At 20.5% G+C, this 15,267-nt stretch overlaps 9 protein-coding genes across 9 annotated transcripts; 6 read left to right on the top strand and 3 right to left on the bottom strand.

Annotated features, from left to right (window-relative positions):
• Window positions 1-1,737: 1,737 nt before the first annotated feature.
• On the top strand, window positions 1,738-2,495 carry SRAE_2000514700 (Ypsilon schachtel; the record flags this gene model as incomplete). The annotated part of the gene is made up of 2 exons (XM_024644121.1): window positions 1,738-2,238; window positions 2,304-2,495. 2 exons carry the CDS (start codon window positions 1,738-1,740, stop codon window positions 2,493-2,495), a joined length of 693 nt encoding a protein of 230 aa, XP_024509713.1.
• A 194-nt stretch (window positions 2,496-2,689) lies between these two features.
• Window positions 2,690-3,742, bottom strand: SRAE_2000514600 (BTB/POZ fold domain and BTB/Kelch-associated domain-containing protein; the record flags this gene model as incomplete). The annotated part of the gene is made up of 1 exon (XM_024644120.1): window positions 2,690-3,742. One exon carries the CDS (start codon window positions 3,740-3,742, stop codon window positions 2,690-2,692), a length of 1,053 nt encoding a protein of 350 aa, XP_024509712.1.
• A 1,175-nt stretch (window positions 3,743-4,917) lies between these two features.
• SRAE_2000514500 (BTB/POZ fold domain and BTB/Kelch-associated domain-containing protein) lies at window positions 4,918-5,985 on the top strand (the record flags this gene model as incomplete). Its single annotated transcript, XM_024644119.1, has 1 exon — window positions 4,918-5,985. One exon carries the CDS (start codon window positions 4,918-4,920, stop codon window positions 5,983-5,985), a length of 1,068 nt encoding a protein of 355 aa, XP_024509711.1.
• A 106-nt stretch (window positions 5,986-6,091) lies between these two features.
• Window positions 6,092-7,062, bottom strand: SRAE_2000514400 (7TM GPCR, serpentine receptor class x (Srx) family-containing protein; the record flags this gene model as incomplete). Its single annotated transcript, XM_024644117.1, has 3 exons — window positions 6,092-6,200; window positions 6,251-6,981; window positions 7,036-7,062. 3 exons carry the CDS (start codon window positions 7,060-7,062, stop codon window positions 6,092-6,094), a joined length of 867 nt encoding a protein of 288 aa, XP_024509710.1.
• Window positions 7,063-7,864: 802 nt separating this feature from the next.
• SRAE_2000514300 (Pseudouridine-5'-phosphate glycosidase family and Carbohydrate kinase PfkB domain-containing protein) lies at window positions 7,865-9,512 on the top strand (the record flags this gene model as incomplete). The annotated part of the gene is made up of 3 exons (XM_024644116.1): window positions 7,865-8,043; window positions 8,088-9,450; window positions 9,507-9,512. 3 exons carry the CDS (start codon window positions 7,865-7,867, stop codon window positions 9,510-9,512), a joined length of 1,548 nt encoding a protein of 515 aa, XP_024509709.1.
• Window positions 9,513-9,630: 118 nt separating this feature from the next.
• SRAE_2000514200 (Carbohydrate kinase PfkB domain-containing protein) lies at window positions 9,631-9,933 on the top strand (the record flags this gene model as incomplete). The annotated part of the gene is made up of 2 exons (XM_024644115.1): window positions 9,631-9,758; window positions 9,798-9,933. The coding sequence occupies 2 exons, from the start codon at window positions 9,631-9,633 to the stop codon at window positions 9,931-9,933; spliced, it is 264 nt and encodes an 87-aa protein (XP_024509708.1).
• A 53-nt stretch (window positions 9,934-9,986) lies between these two features.
• Window positions 9,987-10,369, bottom strand: SRAE_2000514100 (Alpha crystallin/Heat shock protein family and Alpha crystallin/Hsp20 domain and HSP20-like chaperone domain-containing protein; the record flags this gene model as incomplete). Its single annotated transcript, XM_024644114.1, has 2 exons — window positions 9,987-10,169; window positions 10,214-10,369. 2 exons carry the CDS (start codon window positions 10,367-10,369, stop codon window positions 9,987-9,989), a joined length of 339 nt encoding a protein of 112 aa, XP_024509707.1.
• A 1,099-nt stretch (window positions 10,370-11,468) lies between these two features.
• SRAE_2000514000 (85/88 kDa calcium-independent phospholipase A2) lies at window positions 11,469-13,490 on the top strand (the record flags this gene model as incomplete). The annotated part of the gene is made up of 3 exons (XM_024644113.1): window positions 11,469-11,681; window positions 11,728-11,922; window positions 11,967-13,490. The coding sequence occupies 3 exons, from the start codon at window positions 11,469-11,471 to the stop codon at window positions 13,488-13,490; spliced, it is 1,932 nt and encodes a 643-aa protein (XP_024509706.1).
• Window positions 13,491-13,814: 324 nt separating this feature from the next.
• On the top strand, window positions 13,815-14,535 carry SRAE_2000513900 (Hypothetical protein; the record flags this gene model as incomplete). Its single annotated transcript, XM_024644112.1, has 2 exons — window positions 13,815-14,099; window positions 14,155-14,535. 2 exons carry the CDS (start codon window positions 13,815-13,817, stop codon window positions 14,533-14,535), a joined length of 666 nt encoding a protein of 221 aa, XP_024509705.1.
• Between the last annotated feature and the right edge of the window lie 732 nt (window positions 14,536-15,267).

The raw sequence follows: 15,267 nt of genomic DNA, 5'->3' as shown, positions 1-15,267 counted from the left end.
CTAATCATTGTTCTTTTTAAATATATTTATATAAATTATTTTTTAAACCAATTTATATAATATATATATGTAATACTTGTCTTAAAAATAATAAACTTTAAATTTTTACAATTTTGATACTTGATGACCGAAAGTTTTGATATTATGTCTTTTCTTAAATTTATTATATAGTTAGAAAAACATAATATGTATATTTAATACTAAAATTCATCATTTTAGATGGTAGTCTTTGTATAATTTTATTTACAAAGGAGACATTATATATTAACATCTTAAAAGATAATTTTTGATGTCTTAAAATTGGCATTACAGATATACATATATATTTTATGTTAAAAATAAAAATTTTATAAACTATTACTTTTATATTATAAATTGCTTTTGTTTTTTTTTTTATCAATATCTTATTGTTATATTTATTATTTAACTTTTTTTTTTATCTCTATTTATAAATTATTTTAATTTATTTAATATAATTATTTTTTTTATACTATAAATAATTAATATATAACATCAATATATATATATATATTTTTACTGAGGAAAATATGGTACAAAAGAAATTTTTTATTATTTGTTGATCAAAGATCTTATAACAAAGAAACCTAATTTAGAAGATTGTTTAAACCTCCTATAACGATAACTCTTTACAATATTATATACATACATTCTTATATCTTAGCAAAATTTTGTGTTCTTTTAAAATATATATATATATTTTTTTTTTTATTAATATTTTTACTGCGTCTATGTTGTTGATATTTTAAAATATATACATATATATATATAAAAGGATAAAATATTATTTATCAACTTTATATTATATTATGTTTTTGTTAAGTTGTAGTTCTAGAATTTCAACACCTCTATGGGTTGTTTTTGTCCCTTATAAATAATTTTGAATAGATTATTTTATGTTAACAAGACATATATAAAATTATAAATAGTATATAAATGAATGGTAAGAGTACTAAAATCGAGACTAACATAATTTCTTTTTCCTTCATATAAAATATATACACATATATATATATATATAATATATATATTTATATATATATTTCTTCCTCACACATATCATCTCCTCCTCAAACACAACCTTTTGATGAGTGATCTTAAGAAATGTTCCAAATTACTTTCTTTTTGTTGTTACAATATACATATAGAAATATATGGTTGAAGATTATATGAAACATTTTATATCTTAGTGTAATGGACTTCTTAGTAAAACTTTTTATTATATACTTTTTAATTAAATGAAGTAAAGTATTTAATAATGTTACAATTTACTATTTTAAACTTTAAATCTACCTAAATAATAATTATATTAAAACATTATTATAATATATAATATTAATAATATTTTGACGAATAAAATTTTATTATAATTTTTTTTTTTATTAAATATTTATTATTATTATTTATTTCTTTAATATAAAAATATCTACAATTTCATTTCTAAAGTCATAAAAAAAGTATTTTTTTTTTCTAATATTGATTAAAAAAATCTTTTTAAAAACATTTAACATGTATATGATATTTAATATGTATCTATCTCTTCCATATATCAGATACGCCCTCTTATTTGAAGAAAGTTAAATTAGTTTTCACTTTCTTTAAAATTAATATATTTAATAATAAATATTTTTTAGAGGCGCCTACCAACATCTAACAGCTTGTTTTGGCATTGATCTTTTTTTTTTATTAATATATTTTTGTTAATATTATATTACCATCATGACAGCCAAAACTGAGGTAACATCTAACGCTGATGGCGAGAAGGATCTCTCTTCCATTGAGGGAGAAAAAAACTTGCCTGTTCCAGAAAAAAATGATAAAGTAGAGGGTTTAAATGATGAGAATCATGTTAATGGAAATAAGATAATAGAACGTAAAGTTTGTGGAACTTGCAAATGGTTTAATGTTGTTAATGGATATGGTTTTATAAGTAGAAGTGATGGAAAGGGTGATATATTTGTCCATCAAACTGCTATTGCTAAAAATAATCCTCAAAAAAAATTAAAATCATTAAATGATAATGAAAGTGTTGAGTTTGATGTTGTTGAGGGAAGAAAAGGTTTAGAAGCTGTTAATGTTACTGGTCCAAATGGTGAAGCAGTTCAAGGATCTTCACATGCTGATTATCCACATAGACCAAAAAGAAGATGGAAAAAAGTAAGAAATGATAGAAAAAGTGGTAATGATAATGTTGGAAAAAGTAATGATGATACTAGTAGTGTAAGAAAACAAAAATATTTTTCTTTATAATTAAATATATTAATGATTTTATTTTTTTTTTTTAGCAAACCAAACTTAAGAACCGTAACAAAGGGAGACGCAAGAAGAGTAACGGTCCAAAAAAAATAGAAAACAATGAAAATAGTGGTGATAACCAACAATCTAAGGACACTCTAAAAACTAACAAAAAAAAAAGAAATGGTAGTGAGGGAAACAAAATTGAAGATGCACAACAAATAAAAACAGAAAGTTCATAAAAGAAAATTTTTTTTTTCTAAAGCATTTTCATATTATTTAATTTTCATTGAAAGAAAATTGTGATGTAATATTTATTAATTTTAATTTTAAAAATTAATTGTTTATTGAAAAATATTAATCAAGATTTAATGTTCAAATTTTATCTTTATTCAAATATATAGTTCTTTAATAAATATGTTATTATACATATTTGTTAGGAATCATGTTTCACTAGTGTAAAGTATTTCTTTTCTAGTACTTTCATTATAATACTTATATTTCCATTACCTTTATTTCTTTTACATAGTATATTCATATTTCTTACTTTTCCTTCAACATTATTTGTTTGATAAAGAAGGTAATTTTCAATATAATAACCAAGAATTTTTTTTGTATATAAATCTCCATATGCTTCAGAAATATCATAAACTGCCTTAACTTCAATATTATCCATATTTCTAAATCTTACACAATTTAATATTGGATCAGCATACAATTGATTATTTCCAACAATTAAATAATACATAGAAATTCTAAAAACTTCAACCTCATCGATTACCCCTAAATCATCAAAGCTTAAAAGTTTAACTAAAGCACTTGGGCTAAGATTAAAAAATTCTTTTGATTGTAAAAATTTACATAAATTTTCATTAACAATTTTTAATATTATTTTTTTTGTTTTTATTGTAATAAGATAGTCTTCATGACAAGCAATACTAAGAATCTTAGCAAGAATATGTGGTGGGAAACTTCCAAAAGAAGTTAATGATAATTCAATTGTACTCATAACATTAGGCATTTCATAAGAAACAGCAACTCTCATTATTTGACCCATTTCATCAAGAGAAAACTCAAGTATTCCATAAGTCATATAAAAAAGAACTTTTTGTAATGCAATTGGATCAAAAGATGCTGACTTAACAATTAACATTTTTGATTTATTTTCTTTAACTAGACGTTGAATATAAAAAGAGTTACTACTGAATAAATCAGTTGAAATTTTAACCTCATTTCCTTTTGATAGTATAACTTTAGTACAATAATTATCATAATTTATTCTTTTTTCTTCCATTTTTTTAGATTCATTAATAAAATGGTGATTTGTAATCTTAATTTTTGATTCTACTACATCCCATATAATTTCTATTCCTGTACTATAAATGGTTTTTCCAACAAAATTAGTTAATGGATCTTCAGATTTTGTTGAGATAGTGGTGATCTCTGATTTAATGTAAGAAGCCGTTGAAAGATATCCATTTTGACTCATTGTAATAATATCTTTTTTTTTTAATATAAAAAAATGCTGCTTTCTTTAAGATAGATTGACGTGTACTTTTAAAATTAAATGATATATGTTTATGTAAAAATTCAAATTTTGTGTCATTAATTTTTTTTATGTTTTTTTTTTGATAATCTCTATAAAATATATATTGTTTAAATAATAAAATAATTGTTATATATTGAATGAATTGAAAAATCTTAAATAAAAACATGTGTTAGAAATAACAATTTGAATAGAAATAAATTTTGATTTTATATTTACTTTTAAAAATAAAATATTACGATAGTTAATTCTTTTTTCTGTATTAATAAATGTTATTTTTACTACTATTTTGTTTAAATCTTAATAAATTTTACATATTCATAATATAAATTGAAAATCAAAGTTATATTTTAAAAAAATTTTCTTTTCATTTACCATAAAATTATTATTTTTTATTTTAAAAACTCAATTAAAAGTTTTAAAAAAAAAATTTTTTTTTTGAATTTTATTATTAGTAGATTGTACAATCTTTGAAATTTTTTATATAAAATATATTCTAAGAAAAAAGCAAAGTTGAAAATAAGTAACAATTGCCGTTTAATTGTAATTTTAATATTGTTATTGGGTGAATGATATATTTATAAAAAAATTTTTTTAATAAATATTCAAAGGAATATTAATGGAAGATGATTGATTTTGATAGATAGGCATAACTTTGTGATGATTAAAAAAAATTTTAAATATAAACTAAAAAGCAATTTTTATAATAATCTCTGATTTTTATATATTGTGGTAAATTTTTTAAAATATTTATAAATTTTATTATATTTTTTTTATTAAAATAATTATATTCATGATAAAGGATAACAAAAATATTTGGTATAATATATATATTTTATCATTATTTAATAATAATTATATTTTTTACTTTAAGTCAAAAATTTTTATTTAAATTTGTCTGAAATTAATATAATTAATAAATTAATTAATTGGTGGAAATATGTCTAATGATAAAATATTAAATTTCATCAATTTTATTATTTTTCTTCTGAAGAATAGCATAATTATTTTGAATATTTACAAATTCTTTCTTGATAAAAAAATTTTGAATATAATAAAATTTAAAATTTATCAAAAATACATAAAAAAAAAACTATTGTTTTAAAATAAAAATTCATATGGTTCTTGCGATGACGTGTAATGAGAAGGAAAGTATACCTCTTGAGTTATTTGAGATGTCAACAACAATAAAAAAAGAAAAAGTGGGTTGTCCAATGAAACACTCAGATGGAAGTTTTATATTTTGGAATGATAAAAATAATAGTATAAGAATATTATCGCCAAAAATTCAGGAAGAAATAGTTAAACTTGAAACTTTATCTCATGAAAAAGGTAAATCATTGCCACTAACATATATTAAAAAAAGTGACAAAGAGAAGACAAAAGTTTATAGTGATATGTTATTAATTGATTCACATTATATTAAAAGATTAATTCAAAAAAAGAAAACAAAAGATTTGGTATTATCTTTAGAAAATTACGAATGTAAAACTATTGAAAGATTTGTTCAATTTTTAAAAACAGGAAAGATAAAATTTACTTTAGATAAATGTTCAGAGTTTCTTAGATTGGCAACAAATTTAGAAATGCCAAAATTTACTGATTTAATTGAGACATCTATAATTTGTCATGCTGATAAATCATTAACAGTTTTAAAAAATTGTTTAAATCAATTTTCAGATATAGGAAATTTAGTATCTATTAGAAGTCAAAATGTTTTAATGACAATGGCAAATTTTAAGTTAACAGAAATGGTTGCTACAGAATTAATTTTGAAACTTAGTCCTGGTGCTTTAAAAATGTATTTATCAAATGATGATCTTCCCATAACATCAGAAGCAATTGTTTTTAAAATTATTATTTATTATCTTATTAAAGGAAATAATCAACAATATGTTGATGCATTATTGGATGCTGTAAGATATAATAATCTTAATAAAGATGATGTAGAAGAAATTAAGGAAACTGTTGAAAGATATAATGATTCATATATTAAAGCTGTTATGAATCGTTATTATAATGATTTAAAAAGTAATAATGAGGAAAGTCCTGTTGTAATATATAGAAATTCACATAATCTTTGTATTAGACATGGAAATGATGATGATATTAATGGAGTAATAACAGAACTTGAAACAATATTTATATCACAAAGAAAAGAGGAATCAAAAATGTTTAATTATTAAGATAGAATAATAAAGTTAACTTTTTTTTTTTATTAATCTTCATGTATTATGAAAAGTTTTATATATTTAACACAAATAATGAGTACATTTAAAACTCTTATTATAATCAAGTATTTTTATTATTTCTTTCAACTTTTGATAATGTTGGAACTGGTACTACTTTTGTATTATTTTTTAAATAACCAATTAAAATTAATACTGGAACTCTAATTTCACTAAAAAAATAAATATAAAAAATAAACATCATAATATTAATTAATTATACCTTAATAGTACAATATTAGTAATAGAATCTTTACCACCAACATTTAACCATAGATAATTAAGATATGTATAAAGATATCTTGAATTTGGAAACCATATTGCACCATATTGCCAAAAAATTTGAACAAATGCAATACAAACAAAATTTACAATTGCTTGAAGAAATAATGAAATATCATAAAATTTTATTTTTCCTGCTTTAGTATTTTTAGCAACAGATAGTTTTTGTATTATTATTTTTATAGCAATTAACATTAAATTAATAACACTAAAAACATTAGTAAATACCATTAGCTTACTTTCAAGACCATTAAAACGATAAAAATTTTCAGAAGCTGTATAGTAATCCCAAACTCCAGTACTTACATTGAATGTTATTTTGAAAAATTCAAAATTTGAGATTACGAGATAAAAAAATGATGCAAGAAATAGTGTTACAACAATAAATATTGATAATTTTTTAAAAATAGAATACCATATTTTTTTAAAATTAAAAAATAGAAATAATCTATTAAAGGATAATGTTAAGTTTAAAACACATGTAATGTCATAACCAAAATTTAAAAGTGAGCCTTGAAACATATCAAAATGTAAAACTGGAGTATAAAAAAAAACAATATAGAAACCAGAAATAAAATGTGAAATTAATTGTAAGAAATTAGCTATAGCAATTAATGCTATTAGAAGATAAGCATAATTTTGTTTCAATAATTTTTTATTTCTTAATAATACCTTAAATAATAGTATAGAAAAATAAATTAATATAAAATTTAAAAATAAACTTACAAAAATAATTAAACCAGTTATAATCATATAAAAAAAAGATGTAAAAATATAAATATACCCAAAAATAAGTATAACATTTCTATCAGGTACCATAACTAATTTTCAAGAAGTAAATAAAAAAAAAAAAAACATGATATGAAAATAGTGAAATAGTTAAGTTGAAAATATATATAATCATTAAATAAAAATTAAATTAATTTATAATGTTAATTTATAATGTCTGGATAACTTGTTATGCAATACTAATCATATCCAGAAATTAATTAATTTTAAAAATTTAATATTAATTTTTAATAATTCAAATTTAATTTTAATTAAAAATTATTTTTATTTAGTTTTTATAGATCCATTAGAGTTTATTTATATCTATTATTCTTTCTTTAAAGTACAATTACTATATTTTTTTTTTTATAAAAATAATGATATTTATATTATTAATTGTTTTTTTCTGACATGTTAAATATTCTAATTCTTCTAATAAATTAAAAAACAAAAAAAAAAATATTTTAATAATGATTATTATTTAAAAATAGTTATTTATAATAAAAACCTTTTTTTAAATCTAAAAAAAAAAAATATTAAGAAGGAAATATTGAAATTAATCTTAAATAAATATTTTTGTATACCATATAATGTCTATACATCTTTTGGAAATATGTGCTGTATTATCTTTATCAAAAAGATTGATTTTATTTATCAGAAATAATATTTGATAGTTTTGTAATTATATAATATTTTTTACTAGTCATTGACTAATTTTTAAATATATAATATCAAAAATTTATAAATATTATCTTAATAATAGTATATTTTTAAATGTCATTATATCATGATACGCTTAACATTACCTTTAATAAATTTTAAAAGAAAAATAAATGTTAAAATCAATTTTCCTAATTTTATCAACATTTCAAAAGAAGTTAAAGAAGGTTTAATTAATAATAAACCAATTGTTGCACTAGAATCAACTGTTATTACTCATGGTTTACCATATCCAGATAATATAAAGTAATTATTTTTTTATCTTTTTAATAAAATATTTTAAATTTTAGATTAGGAAAAGAATTAGAAAATATTGTAAGAAATGAAAATTGTATTCCAGCTACAATTTCATTAATGAATGGTAAGATAAATATTGGAACATCTGAGAATGATCTTGAAAAATTGGGATATCCTGATAATGGTGCAGTTAAAGTTTCAACAAGAGATATTAGTAATACAATTGTTTCAAAAAGATTAGGTGGTACAACAGTTGCTGCTACAATGTTTCTCTCAAATTTAGTTGGAATTAAATTTTTTGCCACCGGTGGTATTGGTGGTGTTCATCGTCATGTTGAGGAAACTTTCGACATTTCTTGTGATCTTATTGAATTAGGAAGAACACCTGTTGTTGTTATTTGTTCTGGAGCAAAATCAATTCTTGATATTCCAAAAACATTAGAATTTTTAGAGACACAAGGTGTCAATGTTATTGTAAATGATGATGATTGTGATTTTCCAGGATTTTTTGTCCCAAAAACAGGATTTAAAGGGTGTTATGGGGAAAAAAATTTAATGAAAATTGCAGAAATAGTTAAAGTGAATGAAGAAATTGGTAGCAAAAGTGGTATACTTGTTTCTGTTCCAATACCAAAAGAAGCATCAGTTAATGGAATGGAAGTTGAGATAGCAATTAAAAAAGCTCTTAAAGAAAGTAGAGAAAAAAACATTGATGGAAAAGAAGTTACTCCATTTATATTAAAAAAAGTAAGAGAATTAACAAAAGGAACTAGTTTAGTTTCTAACGTTGCTTTATTAAAAAATAATGCAAAAATAGCTAGTATACTTGCTGGTAAATATTTTGAAATTTTAAAAAATGATAATAAAAATATAATCAAAAGTTTTGATGTGAAAAATGAAGAAGTTGATACAAGAAGTCAAGTTACTGTCATTGGAGCATGTCTAATCGATATTGATGCAGTGGTAGATATGAAAATTGAAAATACTGGAGCATCTTATCCTGGAAATGTTTATCTTAAACCTGGTGGTGTTGGAAGAAATCATGCAGATGCTTTAACAAAACTTGGAATATCTGCTACATTAATATCTGCAATAGGACAAGATCAATTTGGTATTGCAATGGAAAATTTTTGTAAACATATGAATATGAATAATGTTCTTAGAATACATTCTCTATCAACTCCTGTGTATTCAGGACTTACAACTCAAGGAAATGTTTTTTGTGGTATTATAAGTTTAGGAAACATTATGTCATATATTTCTCCAGAATATCTTAAAGAAAAAGAAGATATAATTAGTAATTCAGAATATATTATTTTAGATGGTAATCTTTCAGAAGAATCTATTAAAAAAGCTACTGAAATTGTTCAATTTTACAATAAAAAATTATGGTATGAACCTACAGATATGTTTAAAGTAAAAAAAATTTTTAATAAAAATAAAAAAATAATTCAAGGTATCAATTATTTTAGTCCTAATAGAAGAGAGTTTTATGAATATTGTTTACTAAATGATATTAAAATAAATTTAGACATTGAAAGAAAACAAATTGTATCTTTAATTAAAGAAAATCATGAATGTCTATTTAACAATGATATGAAACTTTGTCTAATAACTTTAGATAAGGATGGTGTAATAGTATGGGATAACAGTGAAAAAAAATCATATGAATATGATGCACCGAAAAATTGTAACATTATTTCACCATCAGGTGCTGGAGATTGGTATGTTTTACTATATTTTTTAATAAAAAATTTTTTTAGCTTTAATTCTGGATTTATAGCATCATTAATACACAATAAATCAATATCAGAATCTTTAGCTATTGCTACAAATTGTGCCAAGCAATCAATAGAATCTGAAAAAGCGGTTCCAGATAAATTTAATGTATTAAAATAATATTTATTCATTGATATAAAATAAATTTATAATAATTTTGACTAAAATTGTATTTATTTTTTTTTTGCCGTTAAGGTAAGAATCCCTCTCGTTGATAAGCTAGATTTCAATGTATTTGGATCAACATCGTCAGGTAGACGGTAACAACGATGAATTTCACGTTTTATTGTTCCATATTCATCTTTTTTCTCCTCATGCTTACACATAATTGAAACTTCTCCCCCAACAACGTTAACCTAATGTAATATTTAAATAACAATTTAACTAAAAAAAAACTTACACTTATTTCTTTTGGTGAAAAACTATAACATTCTAATCCAACTTCAAATTTATCTTTTGTATTATGAACTTTAACAATACCATCTTGACCTTGTAAAGGCCAATCCCATGTATCAGAAGCCTTATCAGTAGTAACAACAATTTTATTTGATGTCATAACAACTAAAAAATTAAAATTATGATTGATTAACTTTAAGAATTACCTTTATATATTTTCAGTTACAAAAACATACTCAATAAAACGTAACTATTTTATTTATTTAGTCTATTTATCATAAGAATAATGTTTGTAAAATTGATATATTTTTAGAATCAAATTACCGTTTTTTGTAATGTATTTTAAGATATACGTATAATTTTGTAGTTTTCTTTTTAAATTCATATGACTTTTAAATAATATATAATGTACTATAAACATCTTGTTGATTTCTCTATTTAGTTTAATATATAACTTTTTATTTCTTACTACTAAAATATTTATCTTTTTTTGTTAAATTTAAAAAAAAAAGATTTTTAGGGTATGAGTAGTTTACATTAGATAAAGTAGATAAATTTTTTTTTGTTTGTTTTAATCTTATTTCTATTCAATCTTCTTTTTACTAACTTTTAAATAATTATTTTTTTTATATTCAAGTTTATTTATATTTATTAATCAGTTTTCTACTTAAACTTTGATTTTATTTTTCAAAAATTATAAAACAATAATGTTTTTTTGATGAAAAAAATGTTATAATATAAAATGTATATATTTAACACCAAGATTATTTGATTATTCTAAAAAAATTACTAGACAAACATTAAAATTTTTTAAATCAATAAAATAAAGTTTTTGAAATAATTAAATAACCATTAAAACTATTTAAAATTTTTTTTTTAAAAATCATTTAAATGACATCAGACGTTATTTAAAAATTTATATAATATTCGAATTACAAAGTATGACATATAATATTTTTAATAAATATGTTTTTAACCAAAGAATATTAAAAATATTATATTTAAATTTTTATTAATTATAACGTATAACGTTTAACTATATTATCATAACTTTATATACTATAACCATTTGTCAAAATATTATAAATTAAAAAAAATATATTTAAAATATTAGTTATACTAAACAATAAAAATTTGAAAGACATAAATACAATAAAAAAAATTGTTAAAATAAGAATATATCATTGAAATATTAAAAAATTATATCAATATATATATTAAATAAATGATAAAAAATATTTATTATACATTTTTTTGGTATGCTTTCTGATACATCTATTTCTTCTACTTCTTCTACTTCATCATCTTCTAATAATGTTAATAATCATTCTTTTACTAATGATGATAATAAATATAGAGAATCATACAAAATTAATACTAAAAATTATTCAAATGATGAAACATTACCTTCTCAAATTTCATCATCAGAATCTGATAGTAGTTTAGCTTCAAAATGTAGTTCAAGAAAAGAAGTAAGTTATTTTTTTCTCAATTATATTTAATCAAAACTTTTTTAAGAGTCTCAAAAATTTTATTGTTGAAAACATAGAAAATTATGAGGAAGTAGATGATAATATTATAAAGATTCGAGAAAAAATTTCTTGCAAAAAACAGTCATCTGAAGATGAGACATCTCGTGAAAGCAACTTAGGAGATCGTGTATTAAAATTGTTAAAACGTAACACAAAAAAACCAGAAATTAAACAAAATAGTGTAAGTACTTGAAGCTTTTATAATATGAAATTATATTTTTTTAGGTTCTTAGAAAAACACGTAATATTCAACCTGAGAAGATAGAAGAATTATTTTTAAATGTTACAGGTGATGATATTGTATCTGCAATTTACCATCGAAATGTAACAGCAATAATTTATTCATATATTGCTGATAAATTAGATAAAAATTATCGTGATAAAAATAATAATAATTATCTTCATATTGGTGTTGAAGTTGATGATATTTTAACAATGAAAACACTTCTTTTATTAATAGAAGATTCAATAGAACTTTTAATTGAAGTTAATAACAATGAAAAATGTCCTATTGATTTAGTGAAATCAGATGGAATGAGAAATATATTATCAGAGTTTGCCTCTGAAAGAAAACCACCATCTGAAATGTTACCAGATCAAATATTTAGGATTGCTATGATTGGTGAAATGGCAAGTAAAAAAATTGAAAATATAACAAAAGATAGCAAAATTATGATTTCATTAGATGGTGGTGGTATTCGTGGTTTATGTACAATTCAAGTATTAATGGCAATTCAAAAAAAAATGGATAATAATTTATGGGAAAATGTTGATTGGGTTGCTGGAACAAGTACAGGTGGAATTTTAGCACTACTACTTTCATTAAATTATTCTCTTCATGGTGTTAGAAAAGCATATCTTAAACTTAAAAATGAGGTATTTGTTGATCGTTTTAAACCATATTCTTCAGAAAAAATTGAAAATCTTTTAATAAAACTTTTGGGTAAAGATGAAACAATGGATAAGATAAAAAATAAAAAAGTTGCTGTTACAACAGTTAAATGTAAAGATAATTTTAAAAGATTTAATTTCAAAATGTTTAGAAATTATCATTTAAGTGAAGATAAAAATAATAATAAAAATATAAATAGAACAAAATATTATAATGAAGATTATGGTTATGATAATCCATCGCATAATTATATATGGAAAGCAGCTAGATGTACCAGTGCAGCACCTCATTATTTTCATACATTTGGGAATTATGTTGATGGTGGTCTTATAAGTAATAACCCATCAATTGATTTATTAACAGATTACTTTAAATATCATCATCTTGAAGCTTTGAATAAAGATGGTAAAATAACAACAAAACCAGTAGATGATATTTGTTGTTTCATTTCTCTTGGAACAGGATCTAAACAAGTAGGAATGGAAAAAGTTGTTGAAAATGAATTAAAAGATGTTTCTACAAATGAAAAAATGATTCTTTCAAGATTTGTAACTATAACAAAACAAATTATGTCAATTATTTTTAAAGTATTAGATTCTGATGGTTTGCCTGTTGAAAGAACAGCCAGTTGGTGTAATTCTATTGGTGTTCCATTTTTTAGATTACAACCTCATCTTCCAGAAGAAGTTGAACTTGATGAGAAAAAAAATCCTGTCATAATAAATATGTTGTGGGATGTTGAAAATTATATAAAAAATTTTCAATATTATGAAATTGAAGCACTTGCAAGATATTTAGATACTATTATAGATGCTAGAAAATTATGTAAACAAGAAGATACAATAAATAATCAATAATAATAATTAATTGACAAATATATACTAATTTAACATATTATAAAATTTTTAATTATCATATTTTAACATCTAATATATATGGTTCATTTTATTTTGTTTCATTTTTAACATACTCTTTTAATCTATATGACAAATTATTTTAAATATTTCTTTATTTTCTATAATTAATTAATTAGATTTTATAGTGAAATTTTTCATTCTTTTTACCCATAACTGGGTTAGTGGATCGAGATATAAAAGTTTGCTTATAAATGTATATCTTTACATATCAATCCTTTTTAAGTATATATAAAATATTACATTTCTTTATTAAAAATATATACAATGAAAATGAATCTTAAATTTCATTTATTATTAATTATTATTATTTCTATACTTATAATAAATGTTTATTCATCTAAAAGATATAAAGAAAATATTGAAAAACTTCGTGGTTTAATAAATGGTGCTAAAAGTTTAACAAATATTATAAAAGAATCAAGACCTGAAAAAACAAAAAGATATAAATGTATAGAAATTTTTGATGATGAAGACGATGTAAATTTTGGACAACTTTCACCTCCAAAAATAACTAATACGAATAATAACAATTTTCAATCAATTGATGATGTTAGTTATATTTAAATTTTAAAAAAAAAAAGTTATTAAAAAAAAATTATTTTAGGATTTATTAAAACAATATACATTTTTTAATCAAAATAAACCTCAACTAAAAGATGTTAAATATGTTTCAATTCCACAACAAACAACTGAAAATGTTGAATTTATTCTTACAACAATGAAACCAATTCCAATTACAAGTACAGAAAAACCACCTGTTAGTATTAAAGATATACCTAGAGATTCAAAAAATAGGCCTTTATTACTAGCACCAGAACACTGTAAAATGATAAAAAAATATGCAGACATGTATATGGTAACAGATATAAGGCAATGGGCGCATAATCACTGTTCTTTTGCAAAGATGTACCTGCCAACTGCTACATGTGAAGAAATTGATATTTTAGTTGATTCATGTTTTAAACAAAAATTTATTAATGAATAGTATTATATAATTTCTTTTAGTTTTCTTATATAACTTTCTAATTAATAAGTATTCTAATAAAATATTCTATATAATATATTCATTTTTATTATTTATTAAATGATATGTATATTAATTACATTATTATTATTTAAAATTAGAATAGTTAATCAATTTCTTATATAAATAGTTGGTTATACAAAATTGAAAATTTTAAAATAAATATTTATATCACTCATTAAAAGAATATAATTCTTTATATTTTGTATCAGTATAATGTTAAAAATAAAAAATTTACTAATTAGTATTTTAATTATACTAAAAATATTGGTATAATGTATTTATTTTAACTATTAATTTTTGATACTAATATTATTATTTCATAATAGTTTAGATAATAATTTAAACATAAAAAATATTAAAAGAAAAAAAAAATTAAAAGTTTTATTTATAAATTTAATATAAAAAAATTAAGTATATAAAAATAGTATATCTTTTTATTTAGTATCTTATCTATAAATTTTTTATCTATAGAATAAAAATTTAAAAAATTTAATATAATTTTTATTTTACAAATTCACAATAAAATGTTTTTATTTTGTAAAATTTTATTTTTTTAAAATATTTTATAACAAATGATGTTTAATATTTTCATAAAACATTTAAAAATTTGTTGATTTTATTATAATATAATTGTAATAAAAATAAGAAATATTTTTATTTCTAAAATTAATTTAAATAAACAATTAAAAA

The sequence above is a fragment of the Strongyloides ratti genome (genome assembly GCF_001040885.1).
Source record: "Strongyloides ratti genome assembly S_ratti_ED321, chromosome : 2".
Taxonomy (NCBI): Eukaryota; Metazoa; Nematoda; class Chromadorea; order Rhabditida; family Strongyloididae; genus Strongyloides; species Strongyloides ratti.
The sequence above is the reverse complement of the archived record's forward strand: the minus strand, read 5'-3'. Positions and strand labels throughout refer to the sequence as shown.